At 37.7% G+C, this 27,844-nt stretch overlaps 1 protein-coding gene across 1 annotated transcript; it reads left to right on the top strand.

The window, feature by feature from the left end:
- Positions 1 to 10: 10 nt before the first annotated feature.
- Positions 11 to 17,196, top strand: mrrf (mitochondrial ribosome recycling factor). Its single transcript, XM_056736101.1, has 7 exons — positions 11 to 128; positions 3,669 to 3,851; positions 4,155 to 4,307; positions 9,550 to 9,668; positions 14,149 to 14,240; positions 16,329 to 16,488; positions 16,711 to 17,196. Exons 2-7 carry the CDS (start codon positions 3,683 to 3,685, stop codon positions 16,786 to 16,788), a joined length of 771 nt encoding a protein of 256 aa, XP_056592079.1. The 5' UTR covers positions 11 to 128; positions 3,669 to 3,682; the 3' UTR covers positions 16,789 to 17,196.
- Positions 17,197 to 27,844: the final 10,648 nt, after the last annotated feature.

Genomic DNA, 27,844 nt, shown 5'->3' on the forward strand with positions numbered 1-27,844 from the left:
GTTCCAAGTCTGTTCTGATGACGCAACACGCTACAACGTAATGACATGTGCCCTTGGATTGCGCGTGTGTCAAATGGAACTGAACTGCGACAAATGCTTAGTTAAACACATTTTTCTCCATGACTGAAGTAAGTGTGTGGTTGTTCATTTGTACTCTGTTATATTAGAGAGGGTTGTATTTATTTATGTTAACTGTATTGTCAGTGCGTTTGTATTGTTTCATGCTTATGTAACAGTTTAGCCTAGCAGCAGCATGAGACTGTACACATTCACTCTCTCTCACCTGACAGTCTCAGAATATATGTATAACAGTGGCGTTATGCACAAGTGTTTTATTTATAATGTCAGATATGCTATCCTTAATAATATTTAATTGTGTTGGCTATTTACATTTGTCTTTGGAATACTTGATGATGGATCCCATCCAACAACTTATTTTTAATCAATATAACGTTAGGCCTATTTAACATTATCTAGGGGTTCGGTGGCAGAATTAATAAATGATCTGGGTATTCATCTGAGGATTTAAAGTCGCCTAAATCTAAATATTTTGCAATAATTTTAAAAACGAATAATAAATTACCAAAGGTTTTCACTGGTAGCTCAGAGTTGTCGATATGTGTGGTTTAAATGTCCATGTGAGGTCTCTTATAAGCATTATCGTTGTTGACCATAGTCGCAGTAAGAGCAAGGGTTCTTTTAGGATTGTCACATAACCCTAACCCACATGAAAATTAAACTGTACCCATTTTGTTGGATGTTATTATTTCTGGTTTGTGCATTAAGTCTTACAAAGTATGCTTTCTCTCAAAAACACCATCATTTTTTGTCACACCCAAAACACATGTTTATCCCTCTTTGTAAAAATGAAAACTCCTGCATTTTTACTCTATCAAGGAGGGTTTAGGTAAATATTAAATGATGGTTCAATATATTGGTAATACATGCATTCGACTGAAAATGTCACATCTATAATACTGGAATTGTCCTGAAATAAAAGAACTTTGTAAAGATGGTTGCTAAGGGGTTGCTAGGACGTTCTTGCCTGTTGCTATACTTTAATTGCTCATTTCTGCAGCAATTGGCGCAGAAAGTGTTTTCATTTGGCTTATTGGTGTTTACACATTAAACTGAATAAATATAACGCACCATTTCACACTTAAAATTTAATATTGGAGGAATAATACAGGTGTTTCAGTATACATCAGCCTGACTGTTATATTGGTCAATCACTACCCGAAAAAAAACGGATAAAGTACTGGCAGAAAATTACTATTATATTTTCCCTTTATTTTATGGACATTTCTGTTAATGCTAAAATGTAATTTGATGCAGTGCAAAATGTAAAATATAATTAAAACAACTGTAAAAAATATTAATAAACATGTAAATACAGTATATTGCACCCTATTTTTAAGAAATGTTATCGTTTTTGTATGCGCTGGCATCGTGTGAAGCAGTGCCCTATGCGTCATATAATCTAACCAAAGGTTGGTTAACATTATACTACAAACAGTGCAGATATGTAACACTTTCTCAGTTTTTTCAGAAAGGACTTTTACGAGTTCTCACTGTAAACATATCTTTCACGAGGTGAGCTCACTCAATGGGGGTATGCCAACCTCTCTCATTCCTAACTGTATAAATCAAACCGCAGACCACCTGTGCAACGGTTTTTCTGCTTGACTTCCCCACAAAAACCTGCCTTCACCTCCCCTCCATCCAGAATCCATGGACAAAAACGCCTGTGTCAGACAGCTCCCGTCTCCCAAGAACAACAAGAAGAGTCACGCTTTATTTTTTATCTGTTTTTAACCGTAACGGCTGCGGCCTCCATTGAACCTGCAGCACACATCATCGAGGCCTGATAAAAATCGCAGCTTGTGTGTGTTTTGGGGAAAATCTGCAGCGGCTGCTGGCAGACCCGTGCCGTTCGGTTATCTCTATCACGGCAGAGAACAGCAACTGTAAAAACATAAAGGCCAAACTTGTTTCATGGGCTGTCGTTTGGGGAACAAAAAGCAGGTCTGTATTATGACTAGAGGGATACATTACACCTAGGCGTAACAAAGAAGCAATGACAGGGGAGCGAAACGCCTGTGAGCTACTGTAGGGTGTCTGAGAGCACCTGCAGTCAACTTCATGCTGCTAAACAACTGAATATACATGCTATGCTTAAGCCAATGCAAGCATCACTTTTAAGTATTGCTCATGAGCTATTGACGTAATTTTTCCTGCACCATTCGTTTACTCAAAATCTTTATTCTTAGATAATGATTATCAAAGTTTTATTTTAACCATCAATTTTGCTATGATTTTAAGTTTTGATGTGGTTTAACTCAGTCAATATTAAATGTATCAAGGTTATATTTACAGAATGTTCTTGAGGGTGTTGTATGATTTTATGTAGAAAACAGTACCTTTCTAAAAATAAGTTAAAGTCCCTGTGAAATATAAAATTACAATGGCAATTTTTTCCAGAAATATTGCAGCGTTTATTGTAAATAGTTTTTTAATGTGGGTCATTCTCTTTATTAAAACCGTGTGGACTCATTATATTTAGTTAAAATCTGAAAATGCACTTCCGTCCTGACGACGGCTTGGGCGGAGCATCCGTTAGCTCCTCCCTTTCAACGGTCAGTCTTCTGTTGCATTTCAAAATGCAACAGCTGTTTTAATACATCCAATCAAATCGCAGAGAAAAACAAAAGCCACGCCCACTACTTTTCTCATTCAATATTCCCTTTCACTCGGAAATGTGTCAAAATACGGAAGTAAAAGTAATCAAAACTTTCGGTTCAATTCGACTTAAAGCTGGGTTTTCACAGACTGCGAAAAAATTATACTTAATTTCAAATACCAGACTTATTTCTTAAACACTCATATTATTAATTAAAGTGAAACCCAATTGTAACATCAAATTAAAGTTTGGGTGGTCTGAATCCCTCTGAAAGGGATTCAGACCTCTGAATATATATACTCTGAAAGAGAACTTCATAAGTAGCACAACATTTAAAAGCACAAAACTAAAAAAATCTATACTTTACAATATAAAGTAATGCAGGACAGGTCACATGTTGGCAGCCAATAGGACACAACATTTTTTAATAAAGTGAACCCTCTCAAGGAAGGTATGCCAAATAGACATGGGCAGGTAACCGGTTTAAAGGTATACCACGGTTTGAACAGTCACGGTTTCATTACCGCAATGTTTTCTGTTTCCTTATGATAAGTCATGAACTGTTATATGTTTCCATGTTATATTTGAGGGTTTGCTCTTTTATAGCTTTAAATAAATGGAATTTGATAGGAATAGAGTTCATATCATAATTTTTGAAGATGGATTTCAGACTTTAGTGTCTTGGCATGTCTGAGCACATTTTTACATTCAAGAGATATCATAATTTTATAACTCTTAAGAAAGATGTGAAAAGCTATGGACTGTTTAATTTTTCTCCATTGACTCTCATTGCTGTCTATGTAATACAACAGATATTCAACAGATCCTTCCCCTCAGTCTGATTCTCAGTTCTAGATTTTAGAGTCACCCCCTAGTGGTAACATTGAGTTACAGCAGGTTATCCTGTGTCTGGTTATTTTCTTTTATTCATCCACTCATCCATTTTTCATCAAAACTTGCGTTAAATTATTCAATCTCTTTTTTTCAGAAAGCTACACAAACATGGCATTAAATCATCTAAGAATTCTGCGTCCAGTGTTGTGCAGACTTCTGCCCATCGCCACGAGAACCCCGCTGGTGGATGCCTCAGGAGTCCCCTCTCCGCCCACTCTGAACTGTGCCGTGGTTCCGCCGAATTATGTTCGCCATTATGCCACAAAGAAGAGTAAAGGCAAGCGCTTCAGCTACTTATCTCTCACAGAGCCACAACAAAGAACTTTTATCATAGGGGAGGGAGTAGATATTGTATTTGTTTTCTATTGCAGTGCTTGTTTAGGATCGCTCAAGTGAACTCTGAGCCCATATAAAGGGAAAGAAATTCCCATCTGACCTCCAAATCCTGCTTTCATTTGTAATTGCTAAGACAATCAGCCAGCATGCTGGTCACAGTCTTTCATTTCCATCTGCATCCCTCTCCTTTTGATGCGATGAAGACATTAATGTTTCTTCTTTCTTGTTACTTTTTTGATGTCAGCGAAGGCAAAAGCACAGACAGCCAAAGTGAACATCAATGCAACGTTGGTGGAGGACATTATCAGTCTGGATGAGGTGAAGGAAGACATGGCCGCCGTCTTGGCCACCCTGAAAGACGAGTTCAGCCGTAATCTTAGCATCCGCACCTCACCAGGTCAGGAACTTTTGACTGATACTAGCAGCTCTGTGACTTAAAGAAAAAGTTCACTCAAAAATGCAAATTCTGTCATCATTTACTCAGGCTCAAGTTGTTTCAAACCAGTTTAAATTTCTTTGTTTTGTTAAACACAAAAGAAGATATTTTAAAGAATGTGGCAAATGACATGGGGCACCATTGACTAACATAGTAGATTGATTACAAACTATTTTACAGATATCTTGGACACATTTTTTTTGTGTTCCGCAGAACAATGAAATTTATACAGGTGTTCAACATCAAATGATGACATGAATTAAGTTACCCTTAAACAGAAATTTGTCATCATTTACCCCCCTTTGTATTGTTCTAAATTTTACCTGGTCTCAATATTTTTCAGCCTTTTCATTATATTTAATAATATATTCATAAAATCATGTTCTTTCATACATTTAATTAATAACAGCGTTTAATCATTTAATATTATTGTTTTTAAAAATTAAAATCTAGGGTATTTATGTTTTTTAACAAAGGAACCATGATTTTGACAGGTGTTGTAACTTCTAACCAATTGGAACCAAATTGTTTAGTGCAAGAATAGAGTACAGTAAAAGTATGATTTAATATATTCAAGACATTTTTAGAAGTTTTCAAGAATATTTTCCAATAAATTGAACAACTTTGTGCCAACATTTCAATCAGATATCAAAACATCTGTATGGGTTTCATTTTATATTACCCATTGAACTGTTGAATACACAGCCATGGATACAATTAAGAGACCATTTCAAATTTTTTTCATATTTATAGGTATATTTTTAGGTAAAATTATATTTTTTGTTTCATTCTGCGAACAACTAACGATATTTCTCCCAAATTTCAAATAAGAGATATTGCTTCTATTTGCATTTCTTTGCAGAAGTTAAAAACTGGAGAAAGGGGTCAAATAACAGAAAACATGTTCTGTATTTCTCCTGAGGTTTGGTTGAAATTTACCAGACCCTGGATTGGAAGGGACAAAATACATCTAGAAGTGCTGATTAAATTACATTTGGAATGGACAAATTTTTTTCCACGGCTGTATGTTGTGAATTTTTTATATACTGTATATATTGTAGATATCTTGTGTTTGCTCTTTGTTTATTCACACTTGGCATGTTGCGAAACATCAAATATGGTTTAATACTTCTTTACGTGCCAGGTTATTTGTAGTTATTCAAGGGGAGATATATGATTAATGTCACTGATACTACGTGAGTCTTGAGGAGTATTGTGAAGCGTTTTCTTATCCTCCCATGAGGATTAACGGACTGGGATCCACCTTTGCACATGTTCTGCACATGACCATTGTTCCACAAGGTGGGGTCACCCTGTTTGTGATCCTGCTTCCTCAAGTACATCCAGGTCGACTCTGTTTACTGCAATTTAGTCTCTGAAGACATGGTGGTAGACCGTGTGGGTCTACACAAGGAGCTTGGTAATGTCTGATAAAAGTCAGATATCAAGACGGCTTTATTACACAATATACCGAAAGATGCCACATCAACACCATCTGAATCCAAAAGCATCTTTTTCCATAGATGGCCCCAAATCTAAATCCATGGGGTCTTTCACCAGCAAACAAACGTTGTCGTTTATATTATTGGAATACTTATGGATGCCTTTTCCTATTTATTATAAAGGAGGGTCTAGTTTGGATACGACTCAATCCATTAAACAACTCGGGTCAGTAAAATGGCGGAAGAAATGACGCAATTGATTAAATCATCTGGGTTTCATTAAGGGTCTATTATAAAGGACGGGAGATTCACCTTGGCCAAGAGAAAGAGGTTATAGAGGAAGGGATTAATGTGGTGACCCGGTGTCTGGGCACATCACATCGGGATTAAAACCTGTCCGTCTATCAGCTGCGGGATAACATATTTTTACTTGGATCTCGGCATACATACCTTCTCCTGTTGCAGATGAATCGGTCATCAAAGAAAATCTCTTCACAAGCCCGTTTGTATTTTTCCAAACACCTCATTTTAGGACAAGGCTTTGGCTTTTCTTAGATAATTCCACTAATGTGTTTCCAACAGAGGCTTCAAACTGCCGTCATCAGACTGTTCTTGTGCATGAAGATGATTTAAGCATCAGGCCGGTTTTACATCTGAATAGTGAGTAACCTTTTGGGTACTTGAATTGGAGAGGGCAACAGGTAGTACCATGACCAGGAAGAGCCCATTTGGCTAATAGCTTCCCTGTTGAAGGTTTTGTTAGTGGAGGAAACAGCAATATGTTTCATTGAAGCGTTAGCAGATGTGAACGCTTTCAGGTAACACATATGCGTGCACGGAAACAAGCTGAAATGGATTCCAGGGCCAAAGCTTTTCATATTCCTGCCGAACACTAAACTTTTCCTTATGACACAATGGTTCGGTTAGAAATTGTGTGTTGTGTTGTAATGTTACATCTTGAATACTTGGTTTGCCATGTTTATTGGAACAATGCACAAGTCAGCTTCTTTGAATATGTAACTTACTTGGCCAATACACTTGAATTCTGAATTCATTTTAAATGGATGCAAAACCACCATCTTCTATTTTGGAGAGTCGATACTGCCGCTGGAAATGCAATACTATCTTTTTGTGAAATGTTTTCCTTGAAAAGTGTCTGTTTTTCTTGCTTGCTTTGATATTTTGTTATCTATAGTAACCGTATTTGAGTGTCCAAATACATGTTGGTGCCACCATAAGTGAAGAATTTTTCTAAACAAAAGGCACATGTAGGTTCTCGTATCTCGAAAGATCAAAGTGCAGAAAAACAGATAGTGGCTTAGGGTGCGTTTTAGCTGCTCTTCACTCTTTCTGATGTGTGCTGTAATGTAAGGTAGGACCGGACAGAGGATGCGAGGGAGACAGGATCATTGCTATATGAGGCAGATGAGGGATAGAGACATGCTGGCGAAAGCTTTGTAGGGACGGAGGAAAAGCTGCTTATTCTTTGTAGCATGTCATGTTTAGAGACGGGTTACGAAAAATACAGATTGCATGCAAATGAGTCCAAAAGTACTTCTGTATTTTGTTTGTCAATGTGTGGACACAAAACCACTGAGACATTTCTCAATGTATCTCCTTTGTGTTCAACAGAAGAAAGAGTCAGGTTTGAATGACATGAGAGGGAATAAATGGTGATATGTTTTTGACAGAATTTTCCCAGAAACTGATTCATTGTATGCACATGCATGCTTGGTTAATAAAGACTTTTTTTTATTCTGTTCTACAATTTTTGGTTGTTGTTGCAGTTGTTGGTCAACTTGTGGTATCGATTACATTGTTGGTCAGCGTCCATATGCAATGTGTCAAACTTTGACTTCGGCATAAGGTTATTATTAGAGATGCACTCAAATATCGGCCAATATTCGTTATCAGTCGATATTATAAAAACAGCCAATGATGAGGACCGATATATCTTGTCAATCAATGGGACAGGGAAAATGCAATGAATTTATGCCCTGTTAAGAAACATCACCAGTTTGATGTTCAATATTATTAGTCATTAAATAAATTAATAACATTCAGAAATTAACGAAATATTACTTTAATCAACAAAATCGACAGATAAAACCCTGAATAGTATCGGTGGAGAAATTTGCTATTGGTGCATCTCTAGTTATTATTGTTTACTAAAACTCTTTCTAACATTTCTGTTACATAAAATAGAAAGTTGAGAAAAAAATTGAGGACAATCAATAGACTCATACACAACTATTACAATAGATAGAAACATTCAGTGATGCCCACAAAGTCAACACGATTCATTTAAAGTCACACTCACACAGGCATGCACACACACAGACAAGCACGCACACACATAGACAAGCACAAACAGACAAGCAAGCACACACACACAGACAAGCACACACACAGACAAGCACGCACAGTGAAAGCACACATTTAAGATAAAGGAGAGAGAAACACAGGTCAAATATAAATCAGACTAAAAATTCCTTTATGCAATATTAATTATGTAAAACTTTAAAATTCTAATCCTAAAGAACTACAAAGATAAAAACCTCAGGAGAACCCAGGCCAACTCTGGAAAATGCTGCTGCCTCTGCACAAGCTCAACAGTGCTTGCACAACAAGGCTAAATAAAAATAAATAAATTTACTAATAAGGTAAATTATAGATCTAAGATTATCATTAATAATCTAATAGCATTTGAAAATTTGTATTGAAGCGTGTCAAGTCGGCGCGTCCTTCTTTATCCAACACTATCATCTCAGCTCTTGTCAGATCGCCGCCACGCGCAGTGGTAATCTTGGAACAATGAGACAAGACTGGCTGAGAGTAGAGAACGGTTCTGCACTTTTTGATGCAACAACTACATCAGTTGTACTTAAGTAGTGAAACTAAATAAATAAATAAAAAACACAAATAAACATAATTTATACAGAAATAAAACAAATTATAATAATAATAAAAAGACAAAAGCATTATTAAAAATTCCTGTTTTATAACAAAAATTAGCATGAAAGCTAAATAGAAGCTAATTCTAAATAGTTTATTTGCACAAACAGATTAAACAGGTTCAAAAATCATGTTTTTTATTATGTTATCATGTCTTGTTGTTTAAGTACTACTTAATCAAAACAACCCAATTGCAGTTCGATTGATATTACTTTGAAAGCACAAAAAAAAGAGTTATCTGTTTTAGCAAATGAACTCTTCGAATATTAATTAACCACATCACATAATTAGAAAAGAATAATGTATCCTGTTTGACGGGCTTCTTGCTCATTCGGTCCTGCTTACTCTTGTGTGGTCTGTTACGGCACGCTGCCTGAAGTACCAGATGCGGCTACAGTAACATTTTACCCAGAAAAACAAAGTTGATAAATGACGACGGATGATGTATTGACAGAAGTGGTTGTGTTTACTGTTAATGTAGTCTCATGTACCCCGACCTACAGCTAAAAGTCTGGTGTTGCTAAAACTTGCCAAGATCCGCCCTGAAACCTGAAGAACCATCTCACTGACATGTAGTGATCAATGTAATGAGTTCTTTCTGTTTGAAGGTGATACTCAGATAAATAATGCCAGCACAACAAAAAAGCGGTTTAATTAAAAACTAATTGCACACCACTCTTCATAAGTTGTTTATTCTTTAAATTAATTTTGGTTTCATTTGTTGGACTATAGTGTTTCAGACCCAAAAATTCATTTCGCCGTAACCTCTGTGGTATTAACAAAGGATTGTGTTCCTATGTGTTCAGGTGCACTGGACCACATTACAGTCACCACGAAGGATGGCAAGTTTCCCCTTAACCAGCTGGGTCAGATATTCATGAAGTCTCCACAGCTCCTTGTGGTCAACGTGACCGGCTTCCCTGAGGTACGGACACCAAAGCTCACACTGAACCATCTCCATTGAAACCATTGCACGCAAAGTCAAGCGCACACACACATCAAAAACACTTTCTGCTGCTGAAACCCGAGTGTGATGGACTCTTTCCAGCCTGAGAATTTCAGAGAAATTGATGGATTGTAGGGGGAAGCCCTTTGTTCTTGGAGAACGATTGAAATGTAGGCCAAGAGTCTGTGGTTAGCTGTCAGAGGCCAGGAAGTGACCGCGGAGTGCCCCCTGGAACTCAGACCTGAGTTACCGTGTGATATCTCTCTCTCTCTTTCTTAACGTCTTTCTGTTTTTCCTCTCGTACCTCTACCATCACCACATTCACACTGCGATATATGGCCAGATAAACCTTATGAGATTAATGCACTGTCCTCCTGGCCTATATGCACTGAAACCCGAAGGCTCTGGTTTCCTTGAGGGTCTAAAACTCGGATATCTATTTTCTTCATCCATCCTTGGAGCCCCCATATCCAGCGTCATCATGTCATCATTTACTCACCCTCACGCCGTTTCAAACCCAAATGCTTTTTTTTCCTGTGGAAAAGTTGAAATGTACTGTCATATCTTTGCATTTTTGCACAAACTATTCCTTAACTTCCACTACTGGTTAATAGCGGTTGAGGTGACGTATTGAGTCAAGATTATTGATATTACAATTACCCAATTACAAATGGATTTTCCTCTCTATTCATCACCTCTGTATTAACTTCATACCAAAACAAGACCTTGTACTTGTATTAAAGGGTCGGTTTTCATACTCTGATGACCAGAATGCCAAACGCGTCTGTTTGGGGTGTCAGGAAAAACCGGCCATTACCTAACAGACCCGCAAAAGACAACACAGAGGTGACCAAGCAAGCCCGAAAGCAAACAGCTCGGTGATTATTCTAATCCATTACATGCTCTCAGAGAAGAGGCCGTTGTTTTTCAGTCATTCATTAAATGGCCAGAGAAGGTCCAGGCGGCTTGAGAAACCCCAGTGGCTGTTGTGTGTTGGGCGCAGACAGCAGTCATTAGCTCTCCCTCCCCGTGTGCCTGTGTGGGATCCGCCGTCATTATAAAAGTGTTTTTTTTAGCCCACTGGTTTTTTCAAGTCGACTTTGAACCTTAGCGTTTTAATCACAAGTGCATTTTTTGATGTACATATTAAGCAGAACAGAGTTTTACCGTTAAAACACTGAACCACCAGAAAGTAATGACGAATGAATTACAGAGTGGATCACACACACACAAAATGGGTGCGTGAGTTACTGACTGAGCTGCTTGAGGAAATGGAGCATGGACCTCCTGGACATGCATCATTTAAGAAGGTGCTTAAAGGAGTTTATAGATATGCAATGTTCTTGTCGTTCAGATGCTAGTGCATTGTGTTTGTGCCACAAAGACAAATGAATGCACCATTGGGTTCAAAATTTACAAAATGCATAAATGTAAAATGTGCATGCATCTCACAGACATCTTGAAAGGGTAGAAAAATCTTTCATTGTTTATTCATCCTTATGTAATTTCTAACCTGTATGACTGTCTTCTGAAGAACACATAAGATGTCTTGTAAGCAACCAAACAATATTGGGCCAAGTTGACTTTCATTGTATGGATACAGAACCCCAGAAACATTTCTCAAAGTATCTTTCACAGAAAGAGTCACGTACAGGAATGACGTGAAAAAAATTGTGGTAGAATTTGTATTCTTGGGTGTTCTTTTTCTTCCCAAAATTTGTCACATCATTATTTTTTTTTCATACCTGTTCAGTTTACACCATTTTGATTACCTTTGTTTTAATATCAAATAAATTTAGAGATATAAATATGAGTAATATGTTGAGTGTCTCTGTGTTTGTCTTAAACATCTTAGCAAACCTTCTACACTCTTAAAAAGAAAGGAGCTGGTTCTTCACATTAATGCCATATTAGAATCGTTTCTGGTTCCACATAGAACCATTCAGTCAAAGGTTCTTTAAAGAACCCTCTCTTTCTTACCTTTTTATGATCTAAAGCAATGGTTCTCAAACTGTGGTATGCGTACCACTAGTGGTACTTGGAGAGATCCTGGTGGTATGTGATACGACAAAAATAAAAAAACTATATAATACATATTTGAATTTACCTTACTTATTTTAAATACGATTTCAAACGTTTAATACATGATCGATAAATATGGAATAAATCTCAGCCCATGTGCAATTTGAATATAGTTGTATGAATTATTGTTTATTTATCATTGGTGGATGTAACTCAGGCGTGTGACGGGCAGCTCACACACTTAGCGGGAGCAGACAGGCACTTGTGAGTCACTTCCGATGAGCAAATTAAGTTTCTTATGTATTTCTGCACTTGAACCTCTGTTTTAAGCTGTTGTTAATGTTGTAAAGAGCTAATTCAACACGCGTCTGCATCTACTCGAGGTTAAATCAACCAAGCACTCGTGATTTAGTTTTGCATGCCGCATTGACAAGAGTCTCTGCAGTAAAGTGTACGTTTGTTATATACAGCTGTTCTCTTGATGTTTAAGTAAACTTATATTGATTTATCTTCTGTGTTATATTTCTTTCAACATTGTTTGTCTTTTAAAAAGTGTGTAATCTTTCTGCAAGTCCCCACGAAGTTAATAATTCCTTCATAAGGGTCATTTACAGAGCCCTGTTTACTGTGCACTACAGAAAAGTGTTTTGTGTCCATCACTGCTGACTAACTTGAAAAAACATGGAAAAAACCTGTTCTTTAGTTTGAAAACACCTAGTAAATAAAAAGTGTTTGCAGTATTAGTAATACATTAGAATTGGAGGACGAGGTGTAAAGATTAAGATTCATAGGTCTACTATTAATTTGAGGGTTTATTCATGTGATTTTCTATGGCAGTCAGCAGGTGATGCTTTGAACAACTCATTTTATTAAAGGTGGTATTTGATCTGAAAAGATTGAGAACCACTGGACTAAAGAACCTGACTAAATGGTTCTTTGTGGAACCAGAAATGGTTCTTCTATCGCATCGTTGTGAAGAACCTTTTAAGAGTGTAGAAGGTTTGCTAAGATGTTTAAGAGAAACATAAACACTCAACATTCAAAGAATTGTGAAGCAGAAAGGTTCTTCGGATTTTAAGTTTCTTTCAAGAACCGTTTAGACAAAAATGCTTCTACTATGGCATCGTGAAGGACCTTTATTGTATATAGTGTAGTAAAAGTCCCACTGCAGTTTATATTCATAATTTATAAATTAAAACTTATCTTTTAGCATCAGAATAGCAAATGCAAAAAACATCCTGTGAAATAAATTTCTTTATGCCTTAAAATGACTTGAATGTAACTCACCGTGTTCACATCGGATGCTGAAGCGGCACAACAAATTCCCTTTACCAAATGGGTTTGTCGGATGGTGTTGGACAAAATCCAGTTTGGACAAAATGTAAAATTATAATGTTTTGTCTTTTGTCACAACTATGACACCGGTGTCAGAGTCCAGGGAGGGAATTTCAAGGCGGGATGGAGCTCCACTTCAAAATGCAAAAATATTCGGTCTATTCACCGTATGGCCTCAACTCTATGAAACTTTCATTCATAATTACAGGAGGATTTTCTGTATTTATGTCTCCAACTTTAGACCCCCAGTCATACTACTGCCTGTATGATCGCAAATGCGTGCAAAAAAATATACCTGATCATTTTCCTATATCCGCTTGGAAAAGATCTAAAATCAACAGGATACATTGCACTGCAAATGATACTGTATCCCACAAAGCAATGCACGTTGAACTTCCATTTCCAGTATAACGAAGAAACCGCAAGTTATATCAGCCGCGAACATATTTTTCTGATCAGTTTGCACATATTAACCCAATTTAAAAACGCTTAATGTTTATGAGATGATGTCACATGCTTAATTAAACATGCAATATTATGTATCACACTATTTAAGGTACAAATAAAGCACACTGTTTACCATACTACAAAAGTATACAAGTAATAGGCAGTATACTTGGTCCACTAGTGTTTCATTCCTAACAACATCTTTATCCCTGAAATCTAAACCTCCATGATGTACACACAAGTTCAGAGTGTATTCTAAGGCTAATATGGCCACAGGAGTTGTAATCGGTTATGAGGTGAACAGGCAGGAACCCCCGACGCAGGGTCACGGTGGGTCAACGCCCCGCACTGCAACCTCTCAGCTCCATCCCCGGGGACCCAGTGCTGACAGTGGCCCGCGGCGCTTCCTACACCATGCACTTCACCCGCCTCACCGCCGTTCTCTCTGGAGCTCCATCATTGGGAGATACTGGCCAGCTCGTTCTGGATCAAAGGGTTTGGTGACGGGGTACTCCACTGATCTGGGAGGGGGTGGTCTGGTGAGATATGAGGGTTGTGGAGATGCGAAGGGTGTTCGAGGGGTTGCGGCAGGTACCACAAGCCCAGCTGGCTATCATTACTTTATATATGTGTGTGTTCATATGTGTCTCCTCAGGCCATGGCAGCCGTCACCCGCGCTATACAAGAGAGCAGCATGGGACTCAATCCGGAGGTTGAGGGCACCATCATCAGGGTGCCTATTCCCAAGTGAGTGTTTCACCGCCCAAGGCCTGAGTCCTCATGACCACTCTCACCTTTCCTTTTAACGTCACTTTTTACACTGCTCTGTTTATTTTCTCCCGGGTTTCTGTCTTTCCAGCTCACACCATGCCTGGCTGTTTCCCTTCCTGTTTGTCTGCGCAGTGCCGATGTCTGTTAAATGTCTGTGATGTGAATGTGTACCAAGACAAGCATCAATATTACTTATGCTAGCACTTAGAATTAGAGAGTTCGAGAAACCCTAAACCAAAGTATTAAAGTACATTCATACTTCCCAGACATTTCAGACACAAATGATATATTAAAACATGTAGGTTGTTGAGGAAAGGAATATTGTTTTATAAATTACTGGGCAATCAAAAAACCCCATACATGTCAAATACAGGAGGGACCAGAATGGTATAGAAACTTGTGGACTTCCTTGACTTAGTTATAGTTTAGGCAAAAAAAATTCATCATTTAAAACCGCCACGTCATTCCAAACCTGTATGACTTACTTTTTTCTGCAAAACACAAAAGAAGATATTTTGAAGAATGTTGATAACCACATAAAATTTGGCCCTGATTGACTTCCATAGAATGGACACAAAACTACGGAGACCTTTCTAAAAAAAAATCACAGAGAAAAAGAGTCATACATAGGTTTTCAAATGACATAAGGGTGAATAAATGATGATAAAAAAAAATATTATTGAGTGAACTACCCCTTTAAATTCTCCTTAAGTTGCTTTGCATGAAGGCGTTTGCTTAATTGCAAATTAAAAATCTGCTTTATTTGTTCTCTATTTTTTTCTGTCCGTCTGTTCTTTGTCCTGTTCTTTCGCAGCTGGACTGTTGTCAGATATGTTAAAGCTTCGTATCGCAATTTTGCGCAATCCATTCTATACTCGGTTGACTCTCATTCCACAGTGGTTTTGAATCTCTGACCGCCGCTCTCTTCTCCTGCCAAGCCAAATAGTCTTGCCGCGCAGCCTTCATTCTGCAACTCACAAACCTCTTTGATTATGAATCTGCGCGACAGCTCCAGCAGCAGGTGCTTGTCTGGCAGCTCGCGCGGAGAGGCCGCACGTCTCGCCCGTAATCAGCGCAGCCTCCTCGCATGCATTTGCATTTCTAAAGAGAGCAGGAGGCTTGATTGGCTTCGAATCAGTAATTATGAACATTGTTTGTAGTAAACAGACACTACTCTTGGACTGTTTGCAAATGGCTTGCAGTAAAATGCCAATTTCTAAGACAGGGAAACTTCTACACCTTTCTGAAATTAAAAGAGAACAACGTTTGTTGATTGTCAAACTTTTTTATTTTGTTTGTTTGAGCTCAGAGCTTTTAATGGCCGGGGCATAAACAGATCCGTCAGCTATATATTATCAACGTTTAAAGGGATAGTTCACCAAAAGATTTAAATTCTGTCTTTATTTTCTCACCCTCTGGTTTTCCAAACCTGTATACATAAACAAGAAGGGAGATATTTGGAAGAATGTCAGTAACTTCACAGATCTCCCCTATTGACTCCCATAGTATTTATTTTTCCTACTATGGAAATAAATGGGGGATGAAATCTGTTTGGTTACTCACATTCTTCCAAATATCTTTCTTTTGTGTTCATAAGAGCAAAGAAATGTTTAGAGGTTTGGAACAACCTGAGGGTGAGTAAAGGATGACAGAGTTTTCAGTAATACTTCAGTGTAGGGGGCAATTCTTACTATTAACTAGTTGTTATTAGCATGCCTATTATTGGCATATTGGCTGTTCATTAGCACTTCTAAAGCACACGTTCTACATGACCATACTCTACATCCCTGATCCTACCCAATCCCTAAACCTAAACCTTTGATTACCAAACTAACTATTAATTAGCCACAAATTAAGAGTTATTTGTGGGAAACAGGCATAGTTAATGGTTTGTTAATAGCGAGAATTGGCCCCCATACCGAAGTGTGACTGAATTTTCAATTTTGGATGAACCATCCCTTTAAATGGCGTAGTCTGGACATGTCAGGAGTCTGTTTTTAGTAGTTATAATGAACTGAAATGAGTCATGTAATAAGCTAGTCAAACCGTATATTTGACTTTCAGGGTGACTCGAGAACACCGGGAGAATCTGTCGAAACTGGCGAAGCAGTTCAGCAACAAGGCCAAGGACTCGCTGAGGAGAGTACGCTCCAATGCTGTCAATCAACTGAAGAAGTCCAAAGAGGGCGTCTCCGAAGACACTATTCGCTTGATAGAAAAACAGGTGATATAAATGAAGTGAAGACAGTTTTAAAGCCTTTGGTCCATGTCTATCTATATGCTAAATATAGTCATATGTCACTTGTTTAAACAGATTTGAAAGAATGGGTCGACAAAATAGAGTATTGTTCTTTAGCTTTTGCTAGTGGTTCTGGTCACTTCATTATGTTGGAGTATGTGTGACCAACATCAATGTACATATGTTCTGCTTTGTGTTTTCTCTTAGGTTCAACAAATGGCAGACAGTTACGTGACAGACATCGACAAACAGCTTGCAACTAAAACCAAGGAGTTACTTGGCTGACAACAACAAGGACATCGCCTATTTGTTTTCTGCCTCAAACAAAAGCTCTCGACTCCAAACAAAGAAGGAACATTTAATGACGGCAGTGATGGAAGCACAAGTGCCGAAAGTGGTGTTTGTGTGTTTTTCTCGTGCGTAAACAAATGTTAGCTTGGCACGTCAGGGGAATACGCCGCTCATTGCGTTCACATCTTCAAACAAACAAACGGAGGACAAATGAAGTTTTAATGTGATTTGGGTAACTCCTCCTAATCAAAGCGATGCCACAAACAGGGTGTTTATGTAAAAATCACTGCACTGAATGTAAACTGTGGTCTATACAGGATGGTGAAAGTCACAGGGTGAGGATTGAGTGCACACAATAACATTTCTTTTGTATTTGCTATAAATAAAATGCACCAGCTCACACAGTTGTCTATGTGTATTTTCTTTATGAAAGTTGATGATTGTGATTATTAAAAAAAATCATGTTGGAATTATCATAAAACAAGTGCAAGTTCGTACAAATGTTGGAAACTCTACATTTTATTAAAGCTCCAACTTCTAATAAACATAAAAATAACATAATAACCAAATATTTGCCATTGTATTATCATCTGCCATTTTATTATTGTAGGTGTTACTTGGTGTGGCTTGTTCTTAAAGGTACGTTTCATCCAAAAATGAAAATTTGCAATTACTTGTCCTCAGGCCATCTAAGATGTGGGTATCATTTTCCCTCGCATCTTAAGGAAGATTTTTTAGCTGAAGCTGTGGTGCTTCGAGATTCATAAAATGTAAGGCCACAGGTACAGAAGTACCTATATTTTGAAAGGCAAAAAGCAGAAAAAGGCGACACAATATGAATACCCGCGGCTCCTGATGATATCCTGAAGTCTTATGAAGCAAAATGATGGGTCTGTGCAAGAAACATAACATTATTTACCACATCCTTTCCTATAATCCATAGCCTCAGGGGGTTTACAAGAGTCCATAGCGTGACATTGCCACAGGGTCGGTCCAGTAAACGTCATTACCCGCATTATATCATAATTTAACTGTTCTTATGAAGAAAAGTCTCATGGTTGGCCTGAGGGTTAATAAGTTAACAGCAAATGTGTATTTACTTCCATCATAAACAAACATGCACATACAGTAGATACATTTCGATATCATATATCTTGCCATTGAAATTTCACAGTTCAAGGTTGTAAAAAGCTTTTTAAACAGAAAAATAGAGTTGCCATCTCGTTCCAACAAATGAAGGCAGTGTTTGGGTAATTCCAGCGTTATGGCAAAATAAGATCTCAGAATGTATTTGTTATCTTCCTATTGATGGGGTCTAAACAACAGAAAAAAATCTGTGCACGATTTTTCTGTTTTAAAAAGTCATGTTATCGATGTGACAAAAAAGATACGACATAGGCCTACTTGATTTCTGTGAATTAAGATACACAAACCAGATGCAATAATACCCAACAAATGGAGAAGGAATGGCTCTTAATAGAACATACATTTCATTTTATCTGTCCATTAATGAGGAATACGTACCATCGTGGATGTGACCATTCTCAAAGCGGCACTTACCTGACTATAGAAATTCAGGAAATCATGCTTTAAAACTAAAAAAATGTTGGGACCTCACATGGGTATTTAAACCCCTTAATGTTGGCATCAGTATGGTGAAAACCTTCGTTTCATTTTTTATGGTCAGGTTGACATTTGCATGGAATTGCCCTTTTGAAGTTTAGGATACATTGGGGTATTCTTGATTCTGAGTGGATGATTATACTTTTCACTAACTGCACAGCTATGAAGTAATTCCATGTTGACTGCATTGAAGTTTTAAATGACTTCCCCTACGTTCCTTCTAAATTACTAAAGCACTGAAAACTCACTTCAAAGAGCCATAAAGTCTTGCCACAGAAAAAAAAGATATTGAACAACTACTGGCTTGTAGTTGTAAACAAAAGAAAAAAACAAAGACCATTTCATTACCAAAAATGAATGCACACATTTTCCAATAACTAATTGTTCCGTTGTTATATAAGCTACTCTGATTCTGCTGCCGGCTCTGAAAAGCATTGTCTCTAATAGAGAAAAACACGGGGTCACTAAATAAAAAAAAGTTTAGAGGAGGTAGTTCGCAGGCAGAGGAAATGGGCAGGTTACCCCGGTCCATATGTCAGCAATTTGGGGGCATTGTGTACCTTGGCCTGTGAGAGAGGCGCATGATCGATGGAGGGGTGAAAATCCAGAGTCCCTGGCTCGGCGCACGGCCCCGAAAATTGCTTTCAGCTGATAGCTTCATTTCACTTGACATTTATCAAGTGGATTACCGTGTGTTTCTCTGTTTACCACTACCATGATGGAGAGGATTGGAACGGCGGCGGGGAGGCCAAATGTTTTTCCTTCTGTGTTGCTGAAAACATATACATGTAAATTGGCTCTGTAAACTCTTCACTTGACAGTAAACTTGCATTACAGGAACATATAGGCCTATACTGCATATGCACCTTAACCTTTTAACCCGTGTCAGATGCCGGGGTCACAACAATGAAGCCATTATGATTGTCCCATGTCATTTTGTCTTGCAATGATATTCGAACCCATTCCTTTCCTAGTTTACATGCAAATGATCTGAACTGCATTATTCATCCTCTTAGTCCTGTGACAATGCCAGAACACTGATATGCTGGTTAGGTGGAAATATAAGCACTTTACAGACAACGCGGGGTCTCTAGCGAGAGAGCAGAGCAGTGCTATTATACTTTCCCCGTCAGCGTGCGCTGATTACGGTCCGTGCACGCATCCGTGCGCGCAGATCGTTACCGGGGCCTCGAGAGCGCGTTTAATCACTTCAGTGGCACCGAATTGGCTCTCGCGCGCTCAACGCGTCCTCGCTTGAAGTGCGCGAGCCACCCCGACCGCCTCATCAAGAATCCAATCAGTTTAAGCGCGAGATGCACTTTGGCGGAGATGAAAAGAGATTTTCCGTCGGGATGTCGGTGGCATAAGGGCACGATCGCTGCATATGCAAAGTGGCAGGGAAATTAGCGCGGATTCTCTGTCCTGATAGTCACGCATACATCAAGGCAGTGCGGAACGAATTCATGTCTCGCGAATGCATTATTCATTCTTGATCTGAGGTCAATCTGAGCGATTTTTAAAGAATTACACAATTTAATGTGTGGAACGGTTAGACATGCAGACATGATGATAGCCTTCGTGAATGGCCCGGTTAGGTTTTCCCACCGCATGCTTATGTAACGAACTGAATTGGACTTCGAGCGTATTGTTGTTCTATTTAGCATCAAAATGACAACGTTTTATTATTTTTACATTTTTATTTGACAAAAAAACTGAAAATTAACCGTGATTTTACCGCGTTTTCTGTAGCTCAACTGGAAGCATTGGGCAGTTACGCAAATGCAATGAGTTCGAAACATATACTATAGAATTAAATTGGTTACAACACAGCAAAACCTCCAGTGTTACATTAACACTTGTAGTGTTTATATAATTATCTCTCAGAGTGTTAAAAAGGAACACTGCAGCCGAGTTAAAGTTAATGAGATAAGTTATGTGATTACTGAAGTGATGATTGATCATTAATGATGAACACCTGCTGATAACAAACACAATCAGTGAAGAAAACATCAACAATAAGAAATCACCCTAATAGTGTTCAGTGTTTCCTTTAGTTTGGCTCTTAAACTTGACATCTATTTTAATTAGCTGTAATAGTGTGTTTTAGAGGTGTTTTAAAAACCAAACATAAGTTATTTATCTTGGCTCAAAGCTACTGTATCATGTCATTTGTGATGAACATAGGAGACGTATCAAATTTAGACTTCTTCATTTAATTATGTGCCACAATTGTCTAGTAAAAGCTTTTATGAAAGCTATACATTTCCACAGAATTAAAAGACATATAATTTAAATCTTTCAGACATCAAGAATAAGCTTATGAATCTCAACAATGGTGACACAAGTTATATATTTTATTTTAGCTGCAATGCATGCTGGGAATGATGTATGATTTTTTTTCTACTGTTACCCAGCATGGATTCCAGCATTTAGCTTTCTTTTGTTAACCGTCACCATTGTTGAGATTCATACACCGATTCTTCATGTCTAATTGATTCAGACAGTTGGCTTTTTAATCTATTAAGAGTGTACTTTCATTATAAAATATATCACTATAGTGCTGTATCTCAGAGTCAGGAATGCAAAATGAAGTCTGAAAATGATAAAACACACCTACATTCAGCTTAAGAACGTCATAAATGTATCAAATACCATCAATAAGTGGACACGAATGTATAGCTTTGTTTTGCTGTTGTAAATGTGCATTATTAACACACTGTTACAGCTAACCAAAAATAAAGTAAAGAATTAACAATGATAAGAGCCAAACTAAAGGAAACACTAAACACTATCAGGTTGATTTCTTATTTTTCATGTTTTATTTAGTGATTGTGTTTGTTATCAGCAGGTGTTCATCATTAATGATCAATCATCACTTCATCAATCACATTATTTATCTCATTAACTTTAACTCGGCTTCAGTGTTACGCTTTAACACTCTGAGTGAGAATTTTATAAACACTAAAAGTGTTCATTTAACACTGGAGGTTTTGCTGTTATTTTTACCCATTGACGTAACATGAGTATTTAATATTTTTGGCTATAGTTTTCAGAAAAAGTTTATAGAGTATAAAGCATTTATGTTACTTTTGTCAACTTTTAGAAGTACACTAACCGTATATGTTGGAGTAGCCTATCTATGTCGGCTAGCCCAGTGTTTCCCAACCCAGTCCTACGTGGCAACCCTGACGTTTTAGATCTCTCCCAATATGAAACACCTGATTTAATGTAGGACTGGGTTGGGAAACACTGGGCTAGCCTATAGCCTAGCATATAAACTGACATTGATGCCCCAAAACTCTATTTTGATTTAATTGTGTCTTTGCGGCTGTTTTGCTCCCGGTGTTTCATTCTGGAAATGCAAATCTGTTTTTATGCTAAACTAAAACTTAATTTGAAGGGAATTTATGCTGTGGAAATCGTTTCCTTCCGGTTGCCCTCCATCCAACCTGAACGACCCGAACCTGCGCTGTATGTGCAATTACAGGCGCGCGCAGGGTGCGCTCATTAGATGAGTCCTATTGAACAGAACGTCTTTGAGTTTGAAGTGGTTAAACTGTCATTTCAAATCGTCTGGACCTTGTGATTACCGGCACGGGAGGAATTATATATTTAGCTTTAAGTCCGTAGCGATTTCCTGCTCCTGTCTTGATCCTAAGTGACTGGAGCGTCAGATACCCCCATCTCCCCAGATCGCGATATCCCCTCGGGAAGACCGTAATCAACGTCTCAAAGCGCGGACTCGGAGATACGCGTCATGAGCAGTGGCTGGAGCGGGTGGGGGTCACTGCATTTATGCGCACATTATTAATACGATTTTACTTCGCTATTTGAAAGGAGGCACCTGCCATCCAGGTTAGTTAGAAGGACACACGACTTGGGTAAGCGTGGTCTAGTAAGTCCATGATCAAAACTGACGGCAGCCTTTAAATTGGCAAATGAAAGTCGACACTATGGATTATGACCAGAACTAAAGATTGGGAATTTTTGAGAAGTCAAAATACTAGTAGATTAATAATAAAGAAAATAATCAGTAATAATACGACTACCGTAAGGCTTGCTCGCAAACTTTATCTGAAATAATAATAAGGGCTAATGCATATCTAACATAAAAACCTTGGTTTCACCTTGCACGGTTTTATGCATCACTAATGTGATCTCAAGACTATATTATATTATATTACAAGGTATTATAAAATAATAATAGTATAATGTAATAGTCTAATATAATAACTTTATTAGGCTATAGCAGAAGTCAGTGATCTTTTTTGGGAGATTGATTATTGTATTACTGCAGTTTACTTCATAGATAAACTATTGTAAGGTCATAGTGAATTTGTGGTTATGGTTGTAAGTAAACCCCAAAACTATGGTTACTATAGTTCAAATGCATTTTGATGTATGGAAAATCCATTTGCCAGTTAATAATGTATTAGCATCTACTATAGTCAATACTGTATATACTGTTCTTTGTCTGTTCTATACACAAGTCCATCTATATACAAGTTGGGGGGACAATTTTGAATCCTCATCAACCTAACCTGCATATTTGGCTATGGGAGGAAACGATAAAACAACGTTTCAATAAATTTGAGGATAGGTAAATGATGACAGAATTTTGTAGCAAATAATCTTTCGGCAACACTTTATAATAAAGTTGTAGGCTATTTGTTTACATTAATGCATTAACATTAATACATATTCATAGGCCTAAACATTACTTAATAAATCCAACCCAAACCTTACTGTAAGTTGTAACTATTCGTCCACAGGTGTAATTTGCTGGACATGTTTTTTAACACAACCCAGAACAAAACACTTGTCAGTCATAGTCAGACATGCAAAATGTGTAGCATATATGCTAAGGAGTTAAACATGCCCCCAGAGTTCAATGTCATAAGACAAACACCACGCCGGCTGGCCGTGATACGTTACAGGGCTCCTCTTGTCAAACATTAGGTCATGAAGAAAGAGAATTAATGCATTCTAGCCTAATACATGATAACCTTCATTAAAACGGATTGTCTTGTAGAGGGTAAATGCACCGAATGGACAGGAAGTCTACTAATCTGTAACCCGATGCGAAAGGAAGGAAAGAGTCAGGAACCAGCCTTCAGAGCTTTCACCAATCATATTCATCACAGAACCCAGTCCAGCCTCATTAGACCACAGCGCTGCACTTAACTAAACATCTTTTCCATAAAATAAATGCTTCCAGGTTACCCTCCGCGCAGGTCCCTCTCGCATCTGATCTCAATTACCGCCGCGCAACGCTGGAGGATTGCGCGCAACCAATAGCGTCGATACCGGACCGAATGCGCTGTTGACTGAGCGCTCCAGCACAGATATGTCCTCTAGGTTACGTTAAAGAATTGGGGGTTGGGTGGTCTTATTGAATAATTGGTTCCTGGTGCCTTCGTTCCCGGGGAATATTAATTGCATGATGATTAAAATACGTTTGCATGAGCATTGCGAAAGGATAGGCCTTGTGTCAGGGACCGTCTGTGTAGAGGTTGATGGGTTTAACTGTCCTTTTAGGACGAGAACGTTGGTTTCTAGTTCAGGAGGAGGCAACAAGACAGAGAATTTCATGTCGCTTGAGGCTTTGGCACCATTTTCTAAATGAATAGTCTCTCTGCATCTAATTTTTCTTACGGCCATATGCAGGAAATTGAGGAAAGAACCGAAGAATACATGTGAGGAGAGCTGGAGAGCATATGCTTTGTGTTTCACACCGAGACCTGAACATAATCCTTGTTTTCCTCTTAGACAAGATGCCAAAATAAAGACCAGTGGAAAGTGTTTGTTTGCCTGTTACTCCTGTGGTCCCTGGATCATTAAAGACACAAATCAATCTCGCATCGTCTAGTTTAGCTGTGGTTCAGTCTAGTTAAGGCTTAATGGATGCTGCAACAACATCTTTATTATTATACAGCGGGTAAAATAATGATTGAACACGTCACCATTTTTCTCACTCAATAGATTTCTCGAGGTGCTGTTACGTTTCACCAGATTGGACAAATTTTTCCATACAGGAGGCGTCTTGAAGCTGTCAATACCAGCAAAGGCTTGTGTGCGAAGTATTGAATAAGTCAATCAGTAAAAGTGTTCAATACTTTTTCCCTTTGTCATTCCATTCTTTACACAATTTCTGAACTTATTTGTTCTTGTTTTCTTTGTATGTATGGATTACTTTGATTGTTACCAAGATCTGGTGAAAATTTCATGTTAACAGCACCTTGTGAAACATGTTTACTGACAAAGTGGTGACATGTTCAATACTTATTTTACCCACTTTGTGTGTGTGTGTGTGTGTGTGTGTGTGTATGTGTATGTTTACCATCAATCCCATTTAGATAGGACGCCATCATGTGGTAACAGAAAGAACAACAAGTACAATCATATTCTCATGGGATCCGGTAATTCATTTTTTCCCTATGTAAGACATTGGTTTTCATTTTTTTATTAACTTTAATTAAATTTTTTGTTAGAATTTGATATTGAAATTGCATTTTCATCCCATCTTGAAACATGTATGAAACAGCTTTCAAGTCATAAAGCGAAGTAATATCCAGAGATATGTATGTGTGTGTGTGGCCGCGGCAACTTCCTTTCGGATTCTAAAAAAGTTACAAATTACAAAAAAATATACAACTTTTTCCAAGGTCACCTATTGTGAAATAGATCTGAAAGTAGACTATGTAATTTCCTTCATAACACAGCTGAGAGAAGATGTGTGACATCTGAAAAGTTAGACGCCATAAATTCCTGAAGTGCCAAAAAATATAAGCATCTTTTGTAACCATCTTTGTGGAGTAATAAAGATATTAGCTCAACATCTAAAAACAGGTTTCCCTAAAGTGTATTTCCTTTATATAGATAAAAAAATAATACAATAGAAAAAATGGACAAAGCAATCTAAAATTAAATTCTAACTGATGTGCTCCAGTAAAATAAGTTTAATCTTCTGTACCAGATTGATTTTTTTATCCCAAATGTTCCATTGTTCTCACTCATCCTCGGGGAGGATTTCAATATCACATTTCATACATGTAAGTAATTGACTCAAAAATCTGGGTCTAACTAGACATGTATCTAGCAGCTTTGCAACAATTTTCTCAGAGCCCATGATCTCATGGGCTCTCTGGTAAAGACTATCCCACAGTTCTGGCACAATCTGCACTCAAGAAGTTATTCCGGCCAGGATCAGCTGACAACTGACAATTTCCTCAAGGGTGCTGCAATGAAGATTAGAATATAGATAAAAGAGGACTAGTGTTTTACATACACTTAGATGAGTCGTCTTGAAATTGAAATATTAATGTATCCACACCAGTGGTGTGGAGAACAGGTGATTCAGTGACGTTGTAATACTCAACAGCCCTTGAAAAAGAAGAGCTGAATCAAAAAATCTAGTCTTTCATCAAGCTCTCTGGTTCTCATTCTTTTTCCATTCTTCAATCATAGAAATTTTCTTGATGATCGGGGTTTGAAAATGGAACCAATTTTGTAATTTGCTTAAATGACCAGCAGAGGGAGACAACGGAAAGCAACTATATTCGCAATTTGCAAGGGGCTCTAGTTGTCATTGAACAACTAAATTGAGTGGTTCCCAAACTTTTCAAGTTCCACGTTTGATAAAATCAGACACTCCAGATATAGTATTTTATTGTATAATTTTGATTGGTGTTTTATCTTGTGTACTACTATTATTACAGTTTTAGAACATTTTTAAATGTAAAATTTCTTTACATTGTTCTCGCTCTGCGTTTTACAAACACTTTTGAATTGAAAAAAAAAAAAAGGCAAAACATTTGCACACTGTCATAAGTCAAATTGTTATAATACTTTAAAGTACAAATACATTTTATTCTTGACTTCTCTTTCAAATATTCCTCTAATTCAGGGGAGTGCAATTAATCCCAAGGGGCCGCATAAGACATGGGACTGTTAATTCTTAATTCTGCTCAATATTGAGTATATGGCTTTTAAAATGCAGTAAACATCTGATCTGATCTAACTTTTATATTTAAAAAAGAAAAAACACCACCAATAATACTTTTCTGCACCTCTACCCTTTGTGCATATCACGGGTTATACATGTACATGCTAGAAATCAGATGTGTAATATTCAGTTTTAAAAATAAATGGACTAAATGCATCGAGGGGGGAAAACAAGAACGAAAAACTTTAACATAACAAAACTTGACTTTAGAGACCAGGGGCAACAGGACAAGACAAGAATAAGGAATCAAAGGGACGGGGCTAAGACAACAGACATGGGGATGTCATGATCCTGTCAGCCTGAACTAGAAAAAACACTATAAAGAGGACAGGATCATGACGGATATAAAATAGCAAAAGTCTGAGTATTTTTAAAAAAACAGCGAGATAAATGAATCAGATAATCACATTATTTACATGATCGCATAACTTTGCTAAACAAGACTTAGTATATTGTAGATCTACATGGCTTGTGACCTTTGTCCTGTTCTCTATTACATTTCTAAATCAATAAATGAATTTCTACAAATGGAATCATTTAAATGAACCTTTGATTGCTTTTTTTTTAAGTAAATTTAATGTTGAAAAAAAACAGTTTTCAAATAAATAAAAACTGAAAGCACTACTCGTATTATCCTCTCTGTGTTACTGTGTCTACGAATGTAAAGTATAATAAAGTATGATAAATATAAACATCTTCTCTTCAATGTTTTACAGTGTTGAGTCTCTACAGTGTCAATCATCTTTCCTACAAGAGCTACAAATGATGAAACAAACAGCAACCCTCGGTCATAAACTACAAGAGATGCTTACTTCCTCCTACTGGACAACCATCAGCAGTGAGATAGTGGAGTGTTAGTCACAGGATGTGACTAAGTATGTTTCTAAAATATCATATTGTGAGTTCAGATCAAGCACAAGGCAGATACAGAGATAAAGGGAAAGAACAGCAGGCAGGAGACAAATTGTGGAATAAAATGAGCTGAGTTTATGTATATTCTTAGTTGCGATTCCAGCGCCCCCTCGTGGTCGATTTTTCACTTTTCACAGCATCTGCTACTCATGCATCTATTTTACATCTATCTGATAGTGGGATGTATGTACATCTGATGTGATTTATTGGGCAATACTACAAGATCACTTCCCGTTACTTAAAGGTCTAAAACATAGGACCTGCAACTTTTTAATATCTGAATTAAGGAAGCAAAATGTTTACTCATATAGAAAGTAAAAGTCCTGCTCTGGGCGAGAGTCCAGGCAAGAATGTGATCCCCTTTGATCTCACATCCTGTGAGCAGTTAGTTTGGGCGTAGTCACTCCAATATCATGTGGCCCAATACTTTCGTGACCGCACTTCTAGGACCCTTGTTTGTGACAGCGTCCCCTACCGATGGGAGTTCAGAGAACAGCAGGCCCAAGGACC

Source organism: Triplophysa dalaica, chromosome 22, assembly GCF_015846415.1.
Source record: "Triplophysa dalaica isolate WHDGS20190420 chromosome 22, ASM1584641v1, whole genome shotgun sequence".
Classification (NCBI taxonomy): Eukaryota; Metazoa; Chordata; class Actinopteri; order Cypriniformes; family Nemacheilidae; genus Triplophysa; species Triplophysa dalaica.